The 20,677-nt window shown below is 44.5% G+C and overlaps 1 protein-coding gene and 1 pseudogene across 2 annotated transcripts; both read right to left on the bottom strand.

The window, feature by feature from the left end:
- Positions 1-1,108: 1,108 nt before the first annotated feature.
- LOC125518160 (uncharacterized) lies at positions 1,109-7,940 on the bottom strand (annotated as a pseudogene).
- A 4,632-nt stretch (positions 7,941-12,572) lies between these two features.
- LOC125526847 (uncharacterized) lies at positions 12,573-20,442 on the bottom strand. Of its 2 annotated transcripts, XM_087531848.1 has the most exons (4): positions 20,306-20,442; positions 17,820-17,977; positions 14,751-17,612; positions 12,573-14,340 (listed from the first exon to the last, which is right to left on the bottom strand). In XM_087531848.1, the coding sequence occupies exons 3-4, from the start codon at positions 16,327-16,329 to the stop codon at positions 12,695-12,697; spliced, it is 3,225 nt and encodes a 1,074-aa protein (XP_087387974.1). In that variant the 5' UTR covers positions 16,330-17,612; positions 17,820-17,977; positions 20,306-20,442; the 3' UTR covers positions 12,573-12,694. The 2 variants fall into 2 exon arrangements, with proteins under 2 accessions (XP_087387974.1, XP_087387973.1); XM_087531847.1 differs by having other exon boundaries at positions 14,751-17,977.
- Positions 20,443-20,677: the final 235 nt, after the last annotated feature.

The raw sequence follows: 20,677 nt of genomic DNA, 5'->3' as shown, positions 1-20,677 counted from the left end.
CCATAATGTAGGAGGTTTTTTAACGCTACACTAGTGTCAAAAAAACATCCTACATTATGAGACGGAGGGAGTATATCTGAGCTATTGTTCTCATTAATTAGTGGCATGATTAACTCTTACCATCTTATCTCACATGTAAAAAGAGGATGTAAAAGGGACCATGTTAAAATTTGCATTTTCTTTTGCTTTTGGAAATGCACGTCCTCCCTTTTCTTTCCTTCTTTTGCTTGCTGAGAACATGAAGGTACCATCAGATTTATCGACGTTAGAGGCGGGCTATATGTTAAACAAATGCAGACCTATAGATCATGCGTGTATCAATTTCCTGCACTTACGGTGAAGCAAAGAAAAGAAGGGCCAGAAAACAAGAGATGAAACTAGACAGCTACGTTTTCTACTCATTTTGGGCCAAATTGAGGCCATCAAAGTGAGCTGCTCTTCATGTAAATAAATTTTGTACAGCTAACTTCTGCCTGTACAAAACTAAGAACAAGCCAGACCCAGCCAGCAGCCAAGACGGTGGCTTCATTGGTCGAGACTCGCTTAACAAATCCAAGTCAATTCTCACAATGAATTGATGGCTATAACCTAGCTTAATGATGTCAACTGCGATAGTTCAGCTGCCAAATGATTAACGCTCATGTGTGTACAACAGATATATTTGTCAAATCAGGATGCTCAGTGAGATTCCAAATGGATATATATAACAACTTGCAATGTTGAGATGAGATGACATCCAGCTACCCAGCTGGTGGTACTTGTTAAATGTAGAGGCTTATCAGCTACAACTGGCACATACCAACTGATTAAATTGCTTCCCGAGTTACTAGCAAATGTGCGGTGCACAATTTTGATCGGAAGAACACCAGACTAGTGACCATATATGTCTTTTGTGCATGATACTAGACCAGTACATACATAGAATGTCATTCACAATACCGAATAGATAGACAGATGCTACAAACACCCCTTAGGGACTATCTGAAAACAGATGCTACAAACTAGTCCCTCCCAGATGTCCCAATACCAAAATATGGAATCTGAAATATACACACTGTGATCGTGGTTGAGCCTAGCTACATCACTTGGATCCAATTCCTCATGAACTTAGACAAGGATCTACAAACATGTGGTTCCTCCAACATGTTTCCTGGGGATTATACAAAGAATCACATGACATCAGGTTTGTCGTGCACTTATCATTATAGCATTGGGGTTCAAGGTTCACACTGCCACAACGGTCTTTCCTGTGGAAGAAGACTGTGTAAGCTGCTTCCTGTTTTCCTGCCACGTACGTACCAGGTGGTCAAGCATGTCCAGCAACTTCGGCCTTCCTTCGGGACGAGGACTGACGCAGCTGCGTAGATTGCAATGTATAACAAGACGGGGATGATGATGAACATGACGTTTCTGGATGTTTCCCACTTCCTAGTACTGCCTGCTGCATATGCCACTAGGAGACTAAGCATGTCCAGCAAAATGGCCATATGCATTAGCCAGAGTGGCTGTTTCCGTTTGTGGGTCATCGTCCATGGAAGGAGCAGGACAATGACAACGATTGAGGCCATAAAGGAAGTGGAGTTGCTGTAGAAGAAAACATCGTACCGACGCTTGATGATGTCGTGGAGGACGGGGTTGCCAGCAGAGTGTCCATTGTTGTTGTCTTGCCACAGGCCTCCCGGTGGTTTTAGGCCAATCTGGTATGTCATACTGGCAGCCAGGATTCCTAGCAACATAAAGTATTCAACTGTTTCTTTCGCTTTGTCATTCTTGTCCTTGCTGCTGCTGCTTGTGGTGTTGCTATTGCTGCTGCTGCCATTGTTGTTGCTTGTGGTGGTGCTGGTGACAGTGGTGGTGATGATGGTGGTGGTGGTGGTGTCGGCGGCGGCGACACTAGTGCTGATGCTGGTGTGGTAGTACTGGTGCTGCTGCTGATGCTTTTGTCAGTATTACTATGAGCTGCTTCATCTTTCCCATCTTTACTGCTGGCTTCAGACTTGATGATGAACCAGCAAATCACTACTAGAAACGCTATAAAGGCTAAGACCATGCCAACCAAGGTTAATACATAGATGGAAGTCTTCAGTTGTCGAGCGCTTCCAGCAGCATAGGCACCCATGACTCCATGAGGCCAAACATTCCCACCAACATGCACACGTAAAGCGCATAACAACGTATGCCTGGCCTGTATAGCTTCGGATTGACGAGGAGCAGAATGAGGGTTATTGATGCCATGAAGCTCGTCGCATTGCAGTAGAAGAATGCATTGTAACGGCGAGGGTAATTGTTGGAGAGGACGGGGAAACCTGCACGACGACCGAGCCCTTGGTCATCCGCTAACCAAAAGCCACCAGGTGGGGTGAGACCAGCTTGGTAGGTGAGGGTAGCGGCCAAGATGGCAACCAACAGTAGCACCTTGCGCTTGTCATCAAGATCCTTCAGTACAGCAGCGCCATCCTCCGGCTCAGGGGCATGGTCTATTATGGTGATATGGACGATGACATAGACGAGGACAATGCCCGCCAAGGCAATGATGTAGAAGGATGCGTTTACGTCCCTAGTGCTCCCAGCACCATAGGCAGTAACGAGGCCGAATAGGTCCAGCACCAGGGTTGCTTCCAGTGTGTGTCGGTTGAGAAGAAACTTGTTCTGGAGCATCATGATGACGACCAAGGATGTGACAAAAGCTGCTGAGTTGCTATAGAAGAACACCCTGTACCGAGTAGGATGTGTCATTTAGAGCACTGGGTGGCTCATCTTGTGCCCATCCTGGTTGTCTAGCCAAAGGCCTCCGGGTGGATCTAATCCTGCTTGGTAGGTGATGGTCACAACAAGAGTAGCAAGGATCATAACAAGATAGCGGGTATTTTGTTCATGTTGTTCATTCATGCCTTCGCAGCCGCCTGCATATTTATTTTCAATCAATCAGACATGTAACCAACTAGTAAATAAATCAATAATTTTGTATATTTAAAATACTATGTATCTACGTACACGAAAATCATCATATGCACATAAATTGGTCTCTCAGAGTGTTCTGACAATTAATATGCATGTATATAATAGGAGTGCTAATCTCCACCAGCTTGCAGTAAAACGGCGCACACAAATTACCAATTCCACAAATAACTTTTACCGCCATTTTTCCTAATTCGATAGTTAAAAGCTTTGGAAAGTTTACTGCTACACAGTAATGCTTTTACTGACACTTCTTGTATGGAAACATCAATATTTTTCCAAAATAACTACTATATAAACATGTTTAGTATTCCGTAGACATCCATTTACTGTGTGCTTGATCACACCATATTCTAGAAAGCAGGAAATCTTTTACTTGTAATCACTTGCATGGGTTATAGTTGGATAGAGGAGTGAGTGATGTGCCCTCCTTGTCTTTATAATAAAAGGGGATTGGTTGCAATTTAAATCATGGACGATTGTAGAAGTAAGAGTCAACTTATTCTCATGATGAAAAAACGATAATTCAAATTGAGTGGGCTAGCAAATGTATGTGTAGGATGTCCTAAAATCAAGCACAAAAATAAAACTCATTAAGGGATTCCAACCAACACGCACAATTATTCCAACAGAGCGCGTAAATATATGTTTATGATACAATATCTTGTAAAATAATGCACACGATATAATAATTTTTGAATGATGTAGTAAAAATATATGTTACTTGGATATTAAAGAAATCATAATTACAACATATCGTGTACATAATTTAAGATATTTCAAATAAATTTTTAGTATTGGTGTAGAATAACTATTAGACACACTAGTTTGGAAATATCGGGAGCCATACCTTTAAGAATGCTGAACAGCTTCTTGAAATTTTTGGAAACATCATGAAGCTTGGCCATGAGTTGTTCCCAGCCGGTTTTGTGAGGCTTGGCCTTGAGTTGTTCCCAACCGATTTTGTGAAGCTTGGCGGTGAGTTGTTCCCAGCCGTTTTTGTAAGTAACAAACCACAGCAGTAGGCATACGCCGACAGGGACCGCAAGGACAAGAGTGGTATTGTCAGCTTCCCTGCAGCCCCCTGCAGCATAGGCCCCCATAAGGCCCAATAGAGCCACGGCGATCCACACGTAGGGCGCCATGAATCGCACTGTGAAGTTCTTGCTTAGCTTGTCCTTCAACAGCTTCCTCTCCAAGAGCAACACGATGATGAGCAGTGACACGGCGAATGAAGTGGTGTTACAAACGAAAAGGCCACGGTACCGACCACGGGCTTGTAACACCGGGTCGCTTTTTTCGATAAAGGGCGATTTTATTATCTCAGAATGTAGCATCAGGGGGATATAAAACATTATGAGTAACATCCGGCTCTGCATAACTGAGATGCACACAGCTAAATCTAAAAGTCTGACAAAAAATATGAAATATAAACCGACATATCGGCAACAGTAAAGTCCTATAGACCGACACTATGCCTATGTCGAAAGTGGTGGTGGATCGATCCGGAGGTTATGCTGCCACCCATGTTGGGAAAAAACCTCCGTAGCCACCTGCTCCAACCGCGTACACACCGCCTTGAAGAGCGATTGGTGCTCCGGTCGTTGTAGCATAGACCACATATGAAGCGAGTGTGTACGACGGGAAATAACCTGCATAGGAGAAGCATTTTTTCCATTAAAAACCAAATCGTTTCTACATAGCCAGAGCGACCAAATTAAGGCGTACGCTCCCACCCTTATAAGCGCTTTAAACCTATTTGGAATACCGTCCAACCAGTGACCAAATATATTGGCAACACTTGTGGGCGGATATAAATTTGACGCTATTTGGATGATTGACCATGTAGAACGTGCAAACTTGCATTGGAAAAATAGGTGTTTGATTGTCTCGTCATGAGTAGAAAAACAACACTTCTTACTCCTTGGCCAGTTGCGTCGTGCGAGGTTGTCTTTGGTCAACACAACTCCCTTACGAAGATACCACATGAAAATTTTCACTTTTAGTGGAATCTTAGACTTCCAAATTTTTTTGTTATTACTCACTGATACCTCAGAATGTGTGACCGCACGGTACATAGAGTCTACTGTAAATGACCCTGATGTAGTAAGGTTCCAGCGAAACACATCCCGACCTTGTGTCAGGTTAATCGAATCCAACCGGGACAAAAGATTATGCCATGACATAAGTCTGGGGCCAATCAAATCCCGCTTAAACAAAATGTTCGGCGGGGATGAACTGAGCACGTGCGCAATAGTGTTGTTCTTATCGCGAGCAATGTTATATAAGGCTGGATATTGTTCTCTGGGACTGGCATTGCCTAGCCAGATGTCTTCCCAGAATCGAATCTCCGACCCGTCTTTTATCGCGAAAGACCCAAAGCGAAAAAGATGTTTCTTTGCCGCCATTAGGCCAGCCCAGAAGTGCGAGTCACCAGGTTTCCAATATGCCTGGGACACTGCCTTTTGGCCTAGATACTTGTTGCGCAACATGGTTTGCCAAACATCATCCTCAGTAAGAAGTTTGAACAACCATTTACTGAGCAACGCCTCATTCTTGACCTGTAGGTCATGAATTCCAAGGCCGCCTTGGTCTTTTAGCCTACAAACCATGCTCCATTTGGTCAACTGATATTTTTTTCTTTTCTCCATCTCTTTGCCAAAAAATTCTGGACCTAAAATAATCCAATCTTTGCAGGATCCCTTTTGGGAGTTGGAAGAAAGAAAGCATACAGAGAACCATATTTGTGAGAACGGAGTTAATCAAAACCAGTCGTCCTCCAACTGAGAGCAGCTTGCCTTTCCAACTGCTCAATAGTTTCTCTAGACGCTCCTCTACATGCTTCCACTCCGCAATGGTGAGATGCCGGTAGTGGATCGGTATTCCCAAATATTTAATCGGGAATTGGCCATGTGCGCAACCAAAGAGGTCAGCATAATCGGCAGCCGCCTCAACAACTTCTCCAAAGCAGAAAAGTTCACTTTTATGGAAGTTAATTTTGAGACCCGACATTTGCTCAAACACTGAGAGCAAGAGTTTCAGGTTTCGAGCCTTGTCTAGGTCATGTTCCATAAAAAGAATTGTGTCATCGGCGTATTGCAGAATAGAGAGGCCACCATCCACAAGATGTGGCACTACTTCTATCTGGTCGTCCTGCTTAGCACGCTCAATCAGAATAGCCAACATGTCAGCAACAATGTTAAATAACATTGAAGACATGGAGTCACCCTGTCGTAGTCCTTTTTTTGTCTGAAAGTAATGGCCTACATCATCATTGACTTTGATGGCCACACTACCTCCAGTTACAAAATTTTGGATCCACTGACACCATTTATCGAAGAAACCTTTCATTCTTAGGGCTTGTTGGAGGAAAGACCATTTGACCTTGTCATAGGCTTTTTCAAAGTCAATTTTGAATACTACTCCACTCATGTTTTTCCGGTGCATCTCGTGAACAGTCTCATGCAAAATTACTACGCCATCGAGTATATTCCTTCCTTGCATGAACGCCGTTTGAGATGGCCGAACAACATGATCAGCTACCGAGTTTAACCTATTTGTGGCCACTTTGGTGAAAATCTTGAAGCTAACATTAAGGAGGCATATGGGTCTGAACTGTTGGATCCGTTCGGCCTCCTTAATCTTGGGCAACAAGACAATCTCGTCAAAATTAAGTCTAAATAGGTCTAGTTGGTCGGCATGAAGACAATTGAACAAATCCAAAAGGTCGGTCTTGATGATATCCCAAAAATTCTGATAGAATTCTGCGGGGAAACCATCTGGCCCTGGAGCTTTGTTATGTTCCATTTGGAACACCGCCGCTCTCACCTCCTCTTCCGAGAATGGTGCCGTTAGGATATCATTTTCTTCTGCCGTGACTTGTGGAATATCATCCGTTCGGGTCTCGTCAAGGGTGAAGTTCCCTTCAACTGACGCTCCAAACAGAGATTTGTAGTACTTGGTGATATACTTCTTGAGCTCCTCCTGTCCTTCGATCCGCCCCTCATCTTGTTGGAGACTGTAAATACATTTTTTCCTATGCCGCCCATTGGCGATCAATTGGAAGTATTTTGTATTACTATCACCCATCAAGATGAAGTCAGCTTTGGATCTCTGGTAGTATTTGATCTCCTCTTCTCGCAAAAGACGTGCAACCTTCTCGTTAGATTGAACACCGAGTCGCTTAAACGGTGTCCGTCTTGGGTGCTGCTCCAGAACCCACCGGGCGGGTTCAGCCCAGCTACGTACGTGATGGTGACGACAAAGGTTGCGAGTAACATCAACACATTGATCTTCTCCTTCTCTTCTTTCTTGGTGTCCAAGTTCAAGTTGGATTCAGGGTTTGATTTGGAAATGGAGATGGGGATGGAGTTGGGATCAGGGTTCGATTTACGATCGTATATGGAGTTGGAGTTGGAGTCAGAGAGCGAGCTGGAATTGTTTCTGGAGTTGGAGTTATCCTCACCACCACCATTGAGCGAGACGTACAAGAAAACAGAGATGATGATCAATACCAAAAGGAAGAAGGTTACCGCCGCGTAGATGGTTGTAAACGCATCCCGGCAGCTCCCGGCACCGTAGGCGCCCATGAGGCCGAGCAGGTCCAAAACCATCACCACCCGCAGCACCACTGTCCAAACATGGTCCTTCCTCTTCAGGATGATGAGGATGAGTGAGACCACGAGCGACGCGGCGAGTGCTGTGGCGTTGCAGTAGTAGAAGATGAGGTACCGGCGGTAGTGGGTATCCCGTAGGATCGGATCGCCGGCCATGTGCCCTCCCGGGTCATCCTGCTCCAAGTACCCGCCCGGCAGGTTCAGCCCGGCGACATACGTCACCGTTGCCACCAGAGTCGACAGCAGCAAGAGTTGCTCCTTGAACTCATACAGCTTTGAGTCTGCACAAGGCTTGCCGTGCAGCTTTGAAATTGCACGAGGCTCGCCATTGCCATCAACAGGAAGGTCGTTCGTGGCCATGGAAGCCAATTGCTTCATTTGCTATCAAATGGAAGGTCTCTGGCTGAATTTATATATCATCCCACACTCCCACAGCCATGTGTATTGTCAAGTCAATAGTCAATGCATGGCGGCTTAGCTGGAATTGTGGGCCCGCCCACATGTGAACATGGAGTCATTGCCCAATATTTTGTGTGACTAGACAAGACTAGCATTCGATGCCCGATGGTCAATTTTATATCTTCTTGTCTAGTTGTCAGTTTGTGTGACCGGCCGGGCAAAGACTCGGCAACTTCCTATCTTCTTCGTTAGAATTTAGAAATGTGCAGCGGCATTCATACATAAAAAAAATTGTCGCTGGATTGTACTATTAGTGCACTCGAATCAATCATGCACCAACCAATGTGTTTTATAGAATAGATCAGTATGCCAGATTATATAGTTCAGACTGCCAACTCAATCGAATTTTAGACGGGTAGAAAATTTGTTCGTGATACTAGATCAGTATATGGGAATTAAGTTTGTATTACAACCGAGGTAGACCTGCTTAGATAAGACTATAATGATCCGTCCACTATTATCTGTATAGATAGAGTTAGAAAGACACACCAGTTCTTATTTGTAGATGTGACATGTTTAAATACTATTACGAATCAATTGGGTGTGAAACAATTACTATGAAGATGGTCTACTGAATATCATCGCTTTAGTAACATTTAGGAAAACATACTGGATGAGGACTTATTTAGATATATACAATTAAGTAACTCCTCTACAGGTTACCACAGAGAACCAACGCCCATGCTAGTGAAGCGTATCCAAATGGTGCCCCTAACCAGTGAATTGGCGAACTATCGGCGACTGTGCTGGTACTGGTGCCTCGTTCTCGTACTTGGACACCATTTGTTTTGCAATATATAACTGTGGAGGAGGATTGTGCTCGGTCGATTGACCAACTACCAATCATTGCACAACTGATGGGGTGTGTTGGGATCAGTGCTGGGTAGCTGGAAACCTGGAACAGAGGGCCCTCCCGCATGTAAACTTGGAATCAATTGGATTATATATTGATAGATAAGTACAGTTTGCATATGTAATCCGAGAAAGAGACATGGCAATTTTATATCCCTATGGCTTCTCAGAGAGACAGAGAGAGAGAGAGAGAGAGAGAGAGAGAGAGATCTGACCCCCACAATACATGATTAAATATCACGAACTACTCCCAAGTCCCAACTTGCAGTTAGAAATGTACGATAACGTTCATATATCGTCATGTCGCTGACCAGGAAAATGTATTATTACTAGCGTGTGGTTTAATCTATCGTGCACGAACTACTGTATTTTACTTCTCTATACATTTATAAGAAGCTCAATTCTTTCTCTCACTGTTTCATTCGAAGGGTTATGATTGGAAACCAGAGGATGGCGGAATTTTGATTCACGGAATTCCCCTGAGAAGCCGTTATCTGTACCAACCAGTGATGCACAGAGAAGAGCCAAACTATTGCCCTGTAAATAATTATGAAGCCTGAATACTTACACGATGTGTGTGGTGGGCTGGTGGCCATATGAGCATATGAGCATATGCTTTTGGAGCTGGATTAGCTTGGAACAGAATCTTTTTTTAAGGCTATTGTGTTGCTACTGACAGCATACAGTCACAAAATAATACAAGACATACCTGTTCAAACCGTTGACATTAGGAGAGCAATACAGTGCGGTGACAGTGTGTACTGCCACGTCATCCATGATGATGTCACATTTGCCGCAGCAACAGTGTCATCCGCATTATCATCGTAAGGCACAGCCTGACGTCGCACCGAGTGATTGCCTCACATAATTCCCGTTGACACTGTGCATGCAGACACATATGCTTGCATCAGAGTCTCTTGCTTACGTTGAATCTCCCTCCGTTTATTGGACTCTGATTCAGGTTTGCTCTCCTTCAAGGGAAGATGTTCATCTCGCTTCTTCAACTCGATTGCCACTACCCACTACGTTCAACTCGTTGCTGGTATATATATCGCTCAAATTGCCTTGTGCTGGTTCATCGCAATGTTTGTCGGTCATTTCAGTGAACACCAACTTTTCATACCAATGTCTCTTCGCACCAACTATAAGTTGTTTTAATTGCCATCTCCAAACAGTGGTTCTTTTTCATTTCAGTTTTGGCCACTTCTGGTCTCTTAAAATTTAATGAAGCTCCCCTTTGTCACCACATTTTACAGGAAGTTAAAATTTCTCAACTTGGGATAACCTGGACACTGAATGTTTCTGAAGTGGATTTGCAAGCTGCGGGATCCCTTTCCGAGGCAGGACCACAGGACGCCTTTTGCATCTGAGGTTCAAACCATGAAGCGATCATACTGATAAAATGATAACTGGACAGTGCATCTACAGATCCTTCTCGTTGTTGCCATTTAAGATTTTCCATATGCTTACAGTTCCTGCACCGTTTTCATCTTGTTAACATGCAGGTACTGATGAAATGAACCAACGCTCTGTCTTACTCAGGTGGAGGAAAATGCAATGTACTACACCATATGAGATGCCTCTGTTAATTAACCTGGACATATTGACATGCTGCAACAGGCCATCAGGGTCAGCTTTCCAAGTTCGCTGCTGGTGGCCTCTGACATGCCAAAGGTGAAGCTAACTGAGATGAATCCTGATACTTCTTTGCAGCGGATGGCAAAGGAGAGGGGGCCTCAATGCAACGGACGCAAGGTAGATAGCTGCTATGCCATTTTGAGATCTCAAATGGAGTTTACAAGTGTCAATTGCTGGCCTAGATGGCAACGGTTCCTCAAACAAACGTGATGAGAAGACCTGCAATTGTGAAAACAGAGCCACCTCACTCTCTCTGTTTTTGTAGGGATGATTTGTTGGAAATGTCTGGTCAGCTGGAAGCTAGTCTGTGCTCCCAAGCGACTTGGTGGTCTAGGAGTGAAGGACATACTTTGTTTCAGCAGGGCGTTGCGCTTGCGGTGGGAATGGTTCCGGTGGGCTGAAGAGGATAGGCTGTGGAAGTGCACAGCGACGCCGTGCGACGACACGGATCGGCAGCTCTTCTCCAGTTGCACAAGTATCGAGTTGGGAGACGGTAGCATAGCTGCCCTCTGGACTGACAGGTGGCTCAATGGCGAAGCCCCACTGCATTTGGCACCTGATATTTTCAAGCTTGCTAGGTTCAAAGAGCTCACGGTCAAAGAGGCGCTCCGTACAGCGCGATGGATGCAAGGTCTTCAGCGCTTGGACAGTTACGAGCAGCTATGTCAATTCGTTGTCCTGTGGGAAAAATTGCAATTGGTGAATCTTTCAAACCAGAGAGACAAAATCAAGTGGAACATCACTGCCAGTGGAAGATACTCGGCGTGTTCTGCTTATGAGATCCAATTCTTGGCCAGGATTGAGCAACCTGGGGTTGCCCGCGTGTGGAGGTGCAAGTTAGAAGGGAAGGTAAAGTTGTAATGTGGCTTCTACTGCAGAACAGAAATTGGACTGCCGACCGGCTGCAGGCCCGAGGATGGCCACACAATGACTCTTGTAGGCTTTGTGACCAGGAGCCGGAAACCGCGGCGCATCTCACACTGCAGTGCTGCTATGCGAGACAGGTTTGGCATCTAGCTCTAGGGGCCTACGGCTGGGTGCGAAATGGTGGGTTGTCGACAACCTCAGTTTCGGACTGGTGGAGGATGTTTTGCACGCACAGCGGTGCGCCTGCAAGGATTGAGGCTGATTTAACTTTGGCGGCTTACATCGCCTGGCATCTCTGGAAAGAGAGAAACCGAAGAGTTTTTGAAGATTAGTTGCTCTGTAGTCTCTATCTGTTGCTGCCACTATGTTTGTGCTTGTTTGTAAACGGAGAATGAGGATAAAACATATTGTTATCCAAGTTCAGCCAATTTGATTTGATGAAATAACACCCCTACCATACATGGCATTAACTCTGCAATTTCATCAGTTTCGCTTTGCAAATTACAGTTTACCAGCAAAAAGGCCTCGTGGTGGTACCAGACATCCATAGCTTTATTTTGCAACGAGCAGCATTTTCCATCCATAATCTGTGACCATGTTTCCCCATTTCAACTGTCGATAGTTTCAGACCGGGAGCCTGCAGGCTAAATTGAGCAATCAGCAGACTGACTGAGATACAGAGCAGAGCTTTGTGGTTTTCTGAAGCAAACCTACCATTCATGTGTCTGTGGGCACAACAGCAAAGACGTCATCGACCAACACACGCTTGCACCCACCACGGATCAAGAGGACATGGAACCCCACGCAGACCTTCAAGACAAGCGGGTAGCTAAAACTCGGCTGTATCTTTCATGTCCGAACAGAGAAGACGTTTGTTCCAAAAAACTTAAGAAATCTGGTTAGGGGATTCGACTGATATTCGGATCTTCAAGAACTTATTCTTGGCAATCATGGAGTTGTAAGAGCAGCAGTTATGCTGAGTTGCTGAACTGGCCAGCATTGTCATTCTGTCATGCATTTTGGTTATATATGCAGCCTGACATCAAACTGAGGTATGTCCATTTTTTTTTTGAAACTGGAACTGAGGTATGTCCATGGGTTAACATGTAAATTAAATAGGACCAACAAACAAAAGGGAGCCCTCCGGCGAGCGGAAGGAATGCCAAAGCATAAATAAACATATAAATAAATAACTCGATATATCTCAAATATAGATTGGTGCTCAATATCTCATAAACTCTGTCCCAAAATTACATATTCAGTTCATTCCACATGTTTCTGTATATTGTTCCCCAAAAATTGAACTACCGAATTTGACCTGACAAAGAATCACTTGACTCTGCCAGTTGGGGTAGAATCGGGGTTGACCTTTCCAACACACGTTGTTTCTTCCTGTGGTAGAAGATTGACGCTAATGCATAGACCGCAATGTAGAGCAACACAGGGATGATGAGGAACATGACATGTCTGGAGGTTTCCCACTTCCTAGTACTGCCTGCTGCATAGGCCACCAGGAGGCTAATCATGTCCAGTAAAATGGCCGTGTGCATCGGCCAGAGTGGCAGATTGTGACCGTGAAACTTCTTTTGAATTGTCAATGGAAGAAGCATGACGACAACCACGATTGAGGCCATAAAGGAAGTGGAGTTGCTGTAGAAGAAAGCATTGTACCGGTGCTTGTTGATGTCGTGGAGGATGGGGTTGCCAGCAGAGTGTCCATTGGTGTTGTCCTGCCACAAGCCGCCCGGTGGTTTTAGGCCAGTCTGGTATGTCATACTTGCGCCCAAGATTCCTAGCAACATCAAGTATTCAAGTTTATCGTTCTCCTTGGTAGTGATGATGGTGGTGGTGGAAGTGGCAGCAGCGACGGCGGCAATATTGTTGGCGGTGGCGGTGGCATTGATGGTGGTGGCGGCATTGCTGGTATTGTTGGGTGCGGTGGTGGCGGCATTGCTGGTATTGTTGGGTGCGGTGGTGGCGGCATTGCTGGTATTGTTGGGGGCGGTGGTGGCGGTGGCAGGAATGGCGATATTGTTGGTGCTGTTGTCTTTGCAGATGTACCGGAAAAGGGGTACCAGCAAGGCTATGAAGACTGACACTGCGACAACCAAGGATAATACATAGATGGAGGTTTTAAGATGCCGGGAGCTTCCAGCGGCATAGGCACCCATGAGGCCAACCATGCCCACCAGCATGCACACATAGAGCGCATAGCAACGTATACCTGGCCTGTATAGCTTTGGATTGACAAGAAGAAGGATGAGTGTTACGGATGCCATGAAACTCGCCGCATTGCAATAGAAGAATGCATGGTAACGACGAGGGTAATTGTCGTGAAGGACAGGGAAGCCCGCACGACGACCATGCCCTTGGTCATCTGCTAACCAGAAGCCACCAGGCGGGGTGAGACCAGCTTGGTATGTGAGGGTAGCGGCCAAGATAGCAACCAACAGTAGCACCTTGCGTTTGTCATCGAGATGCTTTACTGCAACATCGCCACCCTCTGGCTCAGGGGCATGGTCTATTATTGTGATATGGACAATGACATAGACAAGGACAATGCCTGCCAAGGCGATGATGTAGAAGGACGCGTTTAAGTCCCTGGTGCTTCCGGCACCGTAGGCAGTAATGAGGCCAAATAGGTCCAGTACTAGGGCTGCTTCAAGTGTGTGCCGTGTGAGCAGATACTTGCTCTGGAGCATCATGATGACGACCAAGGATGTGACGAAAGCTGCGGAGTTGCTGTAGAAGAAAACATGGTATCGAGTAGGATGTGTCGTTTGGAGCACCGGGTGGCCGATTGTATGCCCATCCTGGCTATCTAGCCACAGGCCACCAGGCGGATCTAGTCCTGCTTGGTAAGTGATGGTCACCACAAGAGTAGCAAGGAGCATAACAAGATAGCGGGTGTTATGAATGTGTAGCTGGATGTCCGTGCTTGTGGAGGTGCCTGTGAATATTTATTCAGTCAATTAATCATGCAAATAAATAGTAAATAAATCAAAACATTGTATACTAGGATGGTAATACTGATATTATATTATTTTCAATAAATTAGCCATGCAACCAAATAACAGATATATCCAGAAAATTGTATACTTGAAAACAAATACATAGATTGCGGTACTTGAAAATCATCACGTGCACATAAATTGGTCCCTTAAAATGCAAAATTAATATACATGTATATACATAGTTTTGTTAGATTTTCTAAGCAACAGAAATTTAACAGTCAAAATTGTGTTGTTGATATATTGACCACGTTCATATCCATATGCATGCCAAAATCCCCAAAATCGAAAATGATAATCAAGCTTTCATAACCAGAGTAACATAAGGTAGGTAGGTAGTCAGCCATACCTCGAGGAGTCTTGAACCATCCCAAGACATCACCAAACTTGGTTGCGGGTCTTTTCCAACAATTGGTGCAAGTAACAAATGCCAGTTGGAGGCACACACAGATAGGAACCACAGCAGTGAGGGTAAGGACAAAGACAGTATTATCAGTCTCCCTGCAACTCCCAGCAGCATAGGCTACCATGAGGCCCAGCAAAGCGACAGCAATCAACACATAGAGGGCGAACCGAACTGTGATAATGAGCAGCTTCTTCTTGAGCAGCTCCTTCTTGAGCAGCTTCTTCTTGAGCAGTTTCTTCTCCAAGAGCAACACGATGATGAGCAGGGACACGGCAAACGAAGTGGTGTTGCAAACGAAGAAGGCGCGGTACCGGCCACGGGCTTGTAACACCGGGTCGCTCAAACGGTGTCCATCTTGGGTGCTGCTCCAGAACCCACCAGGTGGACTGAGCCCAGCAACGTATGTGATGGTGACTGCGAAGGTTGCAAGTAACATCAGCACATCAATCTTCTCCTTCTCTGCTTGCATCTTGACGTCAGCGAGTGACCTCACCACATCATTCTCTGCCTGGACTCGCTTCACGGCATCGACGAAGGAGGTCGACTTGGAGATGAAGATGGAGTTGGGTTTGATGTCGGAGTCAGGGCTCGAGTTAGAATCGGGTTTGGGGTTGGAGTGAGGGTTCAAGTTGAACTTGGGTTTGGGGTTGGAGTCACGGTTCAAGCTGGAACTGGAGATGGAGTGAGAGTAGGAATAGGAATCAGGGTTTGGAAATGGAGATGGAGATGTAGTTGGGGTGGACAGAGTGGGAATTGGAGATGGAGATGGAGATGGAGTTGGGGTGGACAGAGTGGGAATTGGAGATGGAGATGGAGATGGAGTTGGGGTGGACAGAGTGGGAATTGGAGATGGAGATGGAGATGGAGTTGGGGTGGACAGAGTGGGAATTGGAGGTGGAGATAGAGATGGACTTGGGGTGGACAGAGTAGGAATTGGAGGCATAGATGGAGATGGAGTTGCAGTGGGGGTGGAGTTGGGGTGGACCTCATCATCACGATTGAGCAAGACGTATAAGAAAACATAAATGATGATCAATACCAAAATGAAGAAGGCTACCGCTGCGTAGATAGTCGTGAATGCATCACGGCAGCTCCCGGCACCATAGGCTCCCATGAGGCCTAGTAGGTCGAGCACCATCACCATCCTCAGCACCAGTGTCCAGTATTGTTTCTTCTTCGGCAGGATGATGAGTATGAGGGAGACCACGAGCGATGTAGCGAGGGCGGTGGCGTTGCAGTAGTAGAAGGCGAGGTACCGGCGGTAGTGGGTATCCCGAAGGATCGGGTCGCCGGCCATATGCCCTCCCGGGTCATCCTGCTCCCAGGATCCCCCGGGAAGGTTCAGCCCGGCAACGTACGTCACCGTTGCAACCAGAGTCGACAGCAGCAGGAGCTGCTCCTTGAACTCATACAGCTTAGAGTCCTCGTCTTTAGCTGCACTGCCAGCCTCCCTTCCGCCATGGCCCTGCTCGGCGGTTTGTGTAGCTCCGGCTTCCATGACGTTGGAGGACATGGGTGCCATTTGCTTAATTTGCTATCAGATTGATGGGCTCTCGCTTGAATTTATATATCAACCCACAACCAATGTATGTTACCAAGTCAAGAGTCTCAAGACTCAATGCACGGTGGCTTAGCTGGAACTGAGGGCCCACCCACATGTGAACTTGGAATCATTTTCCTATAGTTTGTCTGACCAAACAAGACTAGCACTCTATGGTCAATTTTATATCCATTCTCCTGCCTGGGTTTAGTTTGTGTGACCAGACAAGACTTGGGCAACTTCCTACCTTGAACGCTTAATACATGATTAAACATTCCCAACTTGCATCAACAAATGTACTGCTGCATTCATACATACTCCCTCCGATCCATATTACTTGTCGCTCAAACGGATGTATCTAGACGTATTTCAGTGCTAGTGACATCCTTTTGTGTGACAAGTAATATGAATCAGATGGAATAACTTTTTTTTCTCTTTGAATTGTACTGTTAGCTGTCGAATCAATCATGCACCAAACACTGTATTTTATAGAATAGATCAGCAGTGTGCAAGATTACAGTTCACATTCCAAGTCAAACGATGATAGTTTGTATGGTAAACTGGTGGAGAGTTGTTCGTGATACTAAATCAGCACGGGAATTAAGTTTGGATTACAACCGTGGTAGATCTGCTCAGATAAAATTATGATGACCTGTCGATTATAACCTGTATAGATACTAGATACAGTCGTGATGGTTTAGATGTGAAATGTCTAAGTATAATCATGAAGATCAATTGGTTGTGGTTTGTTTGACACAATGATGAAGATGGTCTATCAAATACCAGTGCTTTACTTACATTTACGGAAATATACTGGATGTGATATATTTACAGCTACCTTGACTGCTTGATCGATCAATCAATCAGTTCCCCCTTTGTATCATCAACTACCAGTCGTTGCACAGCTGATGGGGTGTGTTGGGGTCAGTGCTCGGTAGCTGGAACAGAGAGCCCTCCCACATGTAAACTGGGAATCGATGGATACATATAGATAAATATACATGGCGATTTTATATCCCTATGGCTCTGCAGTTAGAAATGTGCAATCACGTCCGTATATCCTGTCTCTGACAAGAAAGAAGTATTATTACTAGTGCCAGTGCGTGGTTGAATCCATCGTACACTAGCAACTGTATTTTACGTCTCTACATGATACGCATTAATAAGGAGCTAAATTCTTTCTCGCTCTTTCATCCGAATGGTTGTTATAGAAAACCAGAGGTCGGGGCAGATTTTTGGTTCTCGGAATCCCGAGAAGCCTTTATCTGCCAGTGAGCATGGAGATCAGTCAAAGTATTGCACTGTAAAATTACAAAGCCTGAATACATACTTAAAATTAGATGTAATGCATGTGTGGTGGCAGCCATATAAGCATATTCTTTTGAGCTGGATTAGCTTGGAACAGAATCTTTCTATAAGGTTATTGTGTTGCTACTGACAGAGTACGGACAAAAAATAAATGCAATGCATACCTGTGCAAACCATCGACATTAGGACAGCAATACGGCGCGATGGTCGTGTGCACTGTCACATCATCTACATTATCGTCATGACGTCACATTCACAGGCTCGTGTCGCGCATTAGTACTGAACGTTCGCTTCAGATGAGATAATTCCCGTTGACATTAAGCTGTGTGTGAAAATATCAACCGGTCAGTCCATTGCTAATCATCTAAGTTCCCACATTTTGTTTCCTGAAGTTTACAATCTTTTAATTAGATTGATTCTTTTATAATTTAGAGTTTGTTTTGGGAAGGAGTGCATATTAGCCCAGTTGGTTGGCACTTTGCGTGCTGCCTTGTGCCTTTGTTGGCATGCCGTTGTTTTCGAAGCTGGTCTGACTTGATGGCATCTTCGCAACACTACGAGCCAGCTACCTACATCCAAACTCACGTTGCACTCCATAGACATGTTTGAGCCACTAACCACAATTAAGATGATTACATGCATCTAGATAGGATAGGATAGTATCGGCTTTAATCATCTAATAAAATAATTATTGGGAACTGGTGCTAATGCATGTGATCAGATCCACTTTCATCTGAGGTGCTAAGCATCTATGCATGTTAGCATTTTGTGTTAACCACTACAGTTAAAAAGTAACAAACAAGCACCATGAGTCCTTCAAACTGAAACTAGTACTCTCATGATATATGTTTCACTATAAGAGCACTGTAACTTTGCCTTCATTAGCTACAGTAAAATTGCAAGTTCCAGACAGAAGCTTTGAAGTTTAAGAGTTTGGCACTTCACTAATCAATATAGTAATCTAAGAAATCAACGATTAGATGATATTTAGGTAGAATTATAAAAATCTAATGGCTAGATGATGCTTATGTACAACTATGTCACTTTCATACTTGTCAACTAGAGGAGGATTCAACAGAGCGATGGCTATTTAGTTTTTCCTGGGAATTTCTAGCTCATCTCTCATATTTCTACCATGTTGGGCTTTTAATTGAGTATATGGTAATAGATTATGGCCTTTGTTTTTCTCAGTAGGCAATGAAAATAGGGTTGGTCTTTCAAAATGGTAAGGCAACCGAAATAAGTTTTCCTGGTGACCTGTGATTAGAGTACTGCACGAACTGAAATGGTAAGGACTTCATATCAGATATTCAAATCAAATGTCTTGATATACTTTACTTTAATATGCATGGCATGTTATCATTTGGGGCATATATTTCATGTATGCCATCATCGTGGTTAGAGTGGACCACATTTTATTGTTTAAGATACTGCAAGATGCTGCTAGACAAACAGATGGGCATAGCCTTACCCGCCGTGGAGAAACATGACAGCTACTTTCTGACAAACACAGCAGGGATGTCGGGCACGAGTTAGACTTCCAATAAAAAAAGAATTTAAGTAATTATTTTTGTGAACTTTTTCAAGTTTAGCAGAAAAAGATTTAAAAAGCTAGTTTTAGATCAAGTTTCGGAAATTACACACGACTTCAGGAACTTAACAACTTACAGAAATTTGGACACAGCATTCACTAATTTGAAGAAATTTTTGCAAACCTATTAGAAAATTCCTCACAGCTTACAAAAAAATTCTCACAACTTCTAGATTAAAACCCACACAGCTTTCAAAATAAAAAAAAGGCAGACAAATGAGCAAAAGGGAGACAGATCTCGAACCAGAAGACTGAAGGAGGCCATGGCCACAGCCTCTGTCCTCCAGATCTTCACACTACTACAGAGCAAGACTATTAACACCCCTCATTGCACAAGGTTAGGTGAGAAGTGTGCGATAATCGCCAAAACGCGATCATATGCAATGAGATGCGCTCAAGCCACTGGAGTGTGGGGTGACTTGTAACACATAAGGGCACAAGGGATGAACCATTTTGTGATCCGCATTTTCACATCCAGGCAGCTTGGACATGCATCCACTGACCTCTTTATCGGCATTTTCCACTGAGGCAGAATTGCCGCATGACCTCTGCTTAGCATGCAGCCAATCGCGACAGCTGACCTTGTGCCTTGTGTATCCCTTCTTTGGATCTTATTTTCATTTGTGGCTGGCGATTTCAAGTGTGGCCTTCATGAGCAGCAGTTCCAACATCAGGGCCTCAAGAGCGATTGGTGAAGATAATATGGGAAGCTCAACAATGCAGACAAGGAATAAGCACAGGGTCAATGGGATTGTGGCCTTTTAACTCTGTTCTACGGTAAGTTCTAACCATGTGTGCTAGTAGCAGAGTAGAGTACTACTTTACTGAAATAATTAGTGCTAGCTGTTTGTAATATGGTTGTTCAAGCTACCCTAGATTGAAGTAGTGAGTTGTGATGTACTACTAGCTTACTATCTATTATGCTGATGTATAGTTGTGTTTCAGTTGGTAATTCCACATGGCTCTAATACTTGGGTAAAATTCCATTGTCAGAACAGTGTCTCTGGACCAAGCACGGGACATGACTGCTACTGGGATGAGTGGTAGGAGGAAAGGTACCTGCTTTGCCGGAGAGGAGGGCCGGGGGAAGCAGGATTTGCCGCCGGCGGAGATCCCAACAGTGGCGGTGCCCACGCACAGATCCGTCAATAGTTACATAAGTTCTCCGCATAAGGAATTCAGCAGCAAGTAATCCTCTGCATAAGTGAAGTCCTGATTCAGTGTAGATATATGCCATTTGAAGATATAATGAATAAATTCGGAACAGTTAGATAAGCATCGACTATTTCAAGGGCAAGCTTATCATGACAGCTAAATAAATACCACATGTTACTAATATATTAATATCACTGTGAGTCTAGCCTACTGGGATAACAGAGATAAACCCAAGAAAGCAGACACCTTTCCATGTGGGTTTTTCCAAGAAAAGAA

The sequence above is a fragment of the Triticum urartu genome, chromosome 7A (assembly GCF_056163025.1).
Source record: "Triticum urartu cultivar PI428250 chromosome 7A, HENAU_Tu73, whole genome shotgun sequence".
Taxonomy (NCBI): domain Eukaryota; kingdom Viridiplantae; phylum Streptophyta; class Magnoliopsida; order Poales; family Poaceae; genus Triticum; species Triticum urartu.
This window is presented reverse-complemented; position numbering and strand designations above follow the sequence as displayed.

What these genes read in the sequence shown, in the direction of transcription:
- LOC125526847 (XM_087531847.1), bottom strand. Translation starts at nt 16,329, where the DNA reads ATGGCACCCATGTCCTCCAACGTCATGGAAGCCGGAGCTACACAAACC. An exon ending in ATGGTTCAAGACTCCTCGAG is followed by an intron (nt 14,341 to 14,750) that starts GTATGGCTGACT and finishes AAATATTCACAG; the next exon opens with GCACCTCCACAAGCACGGAC.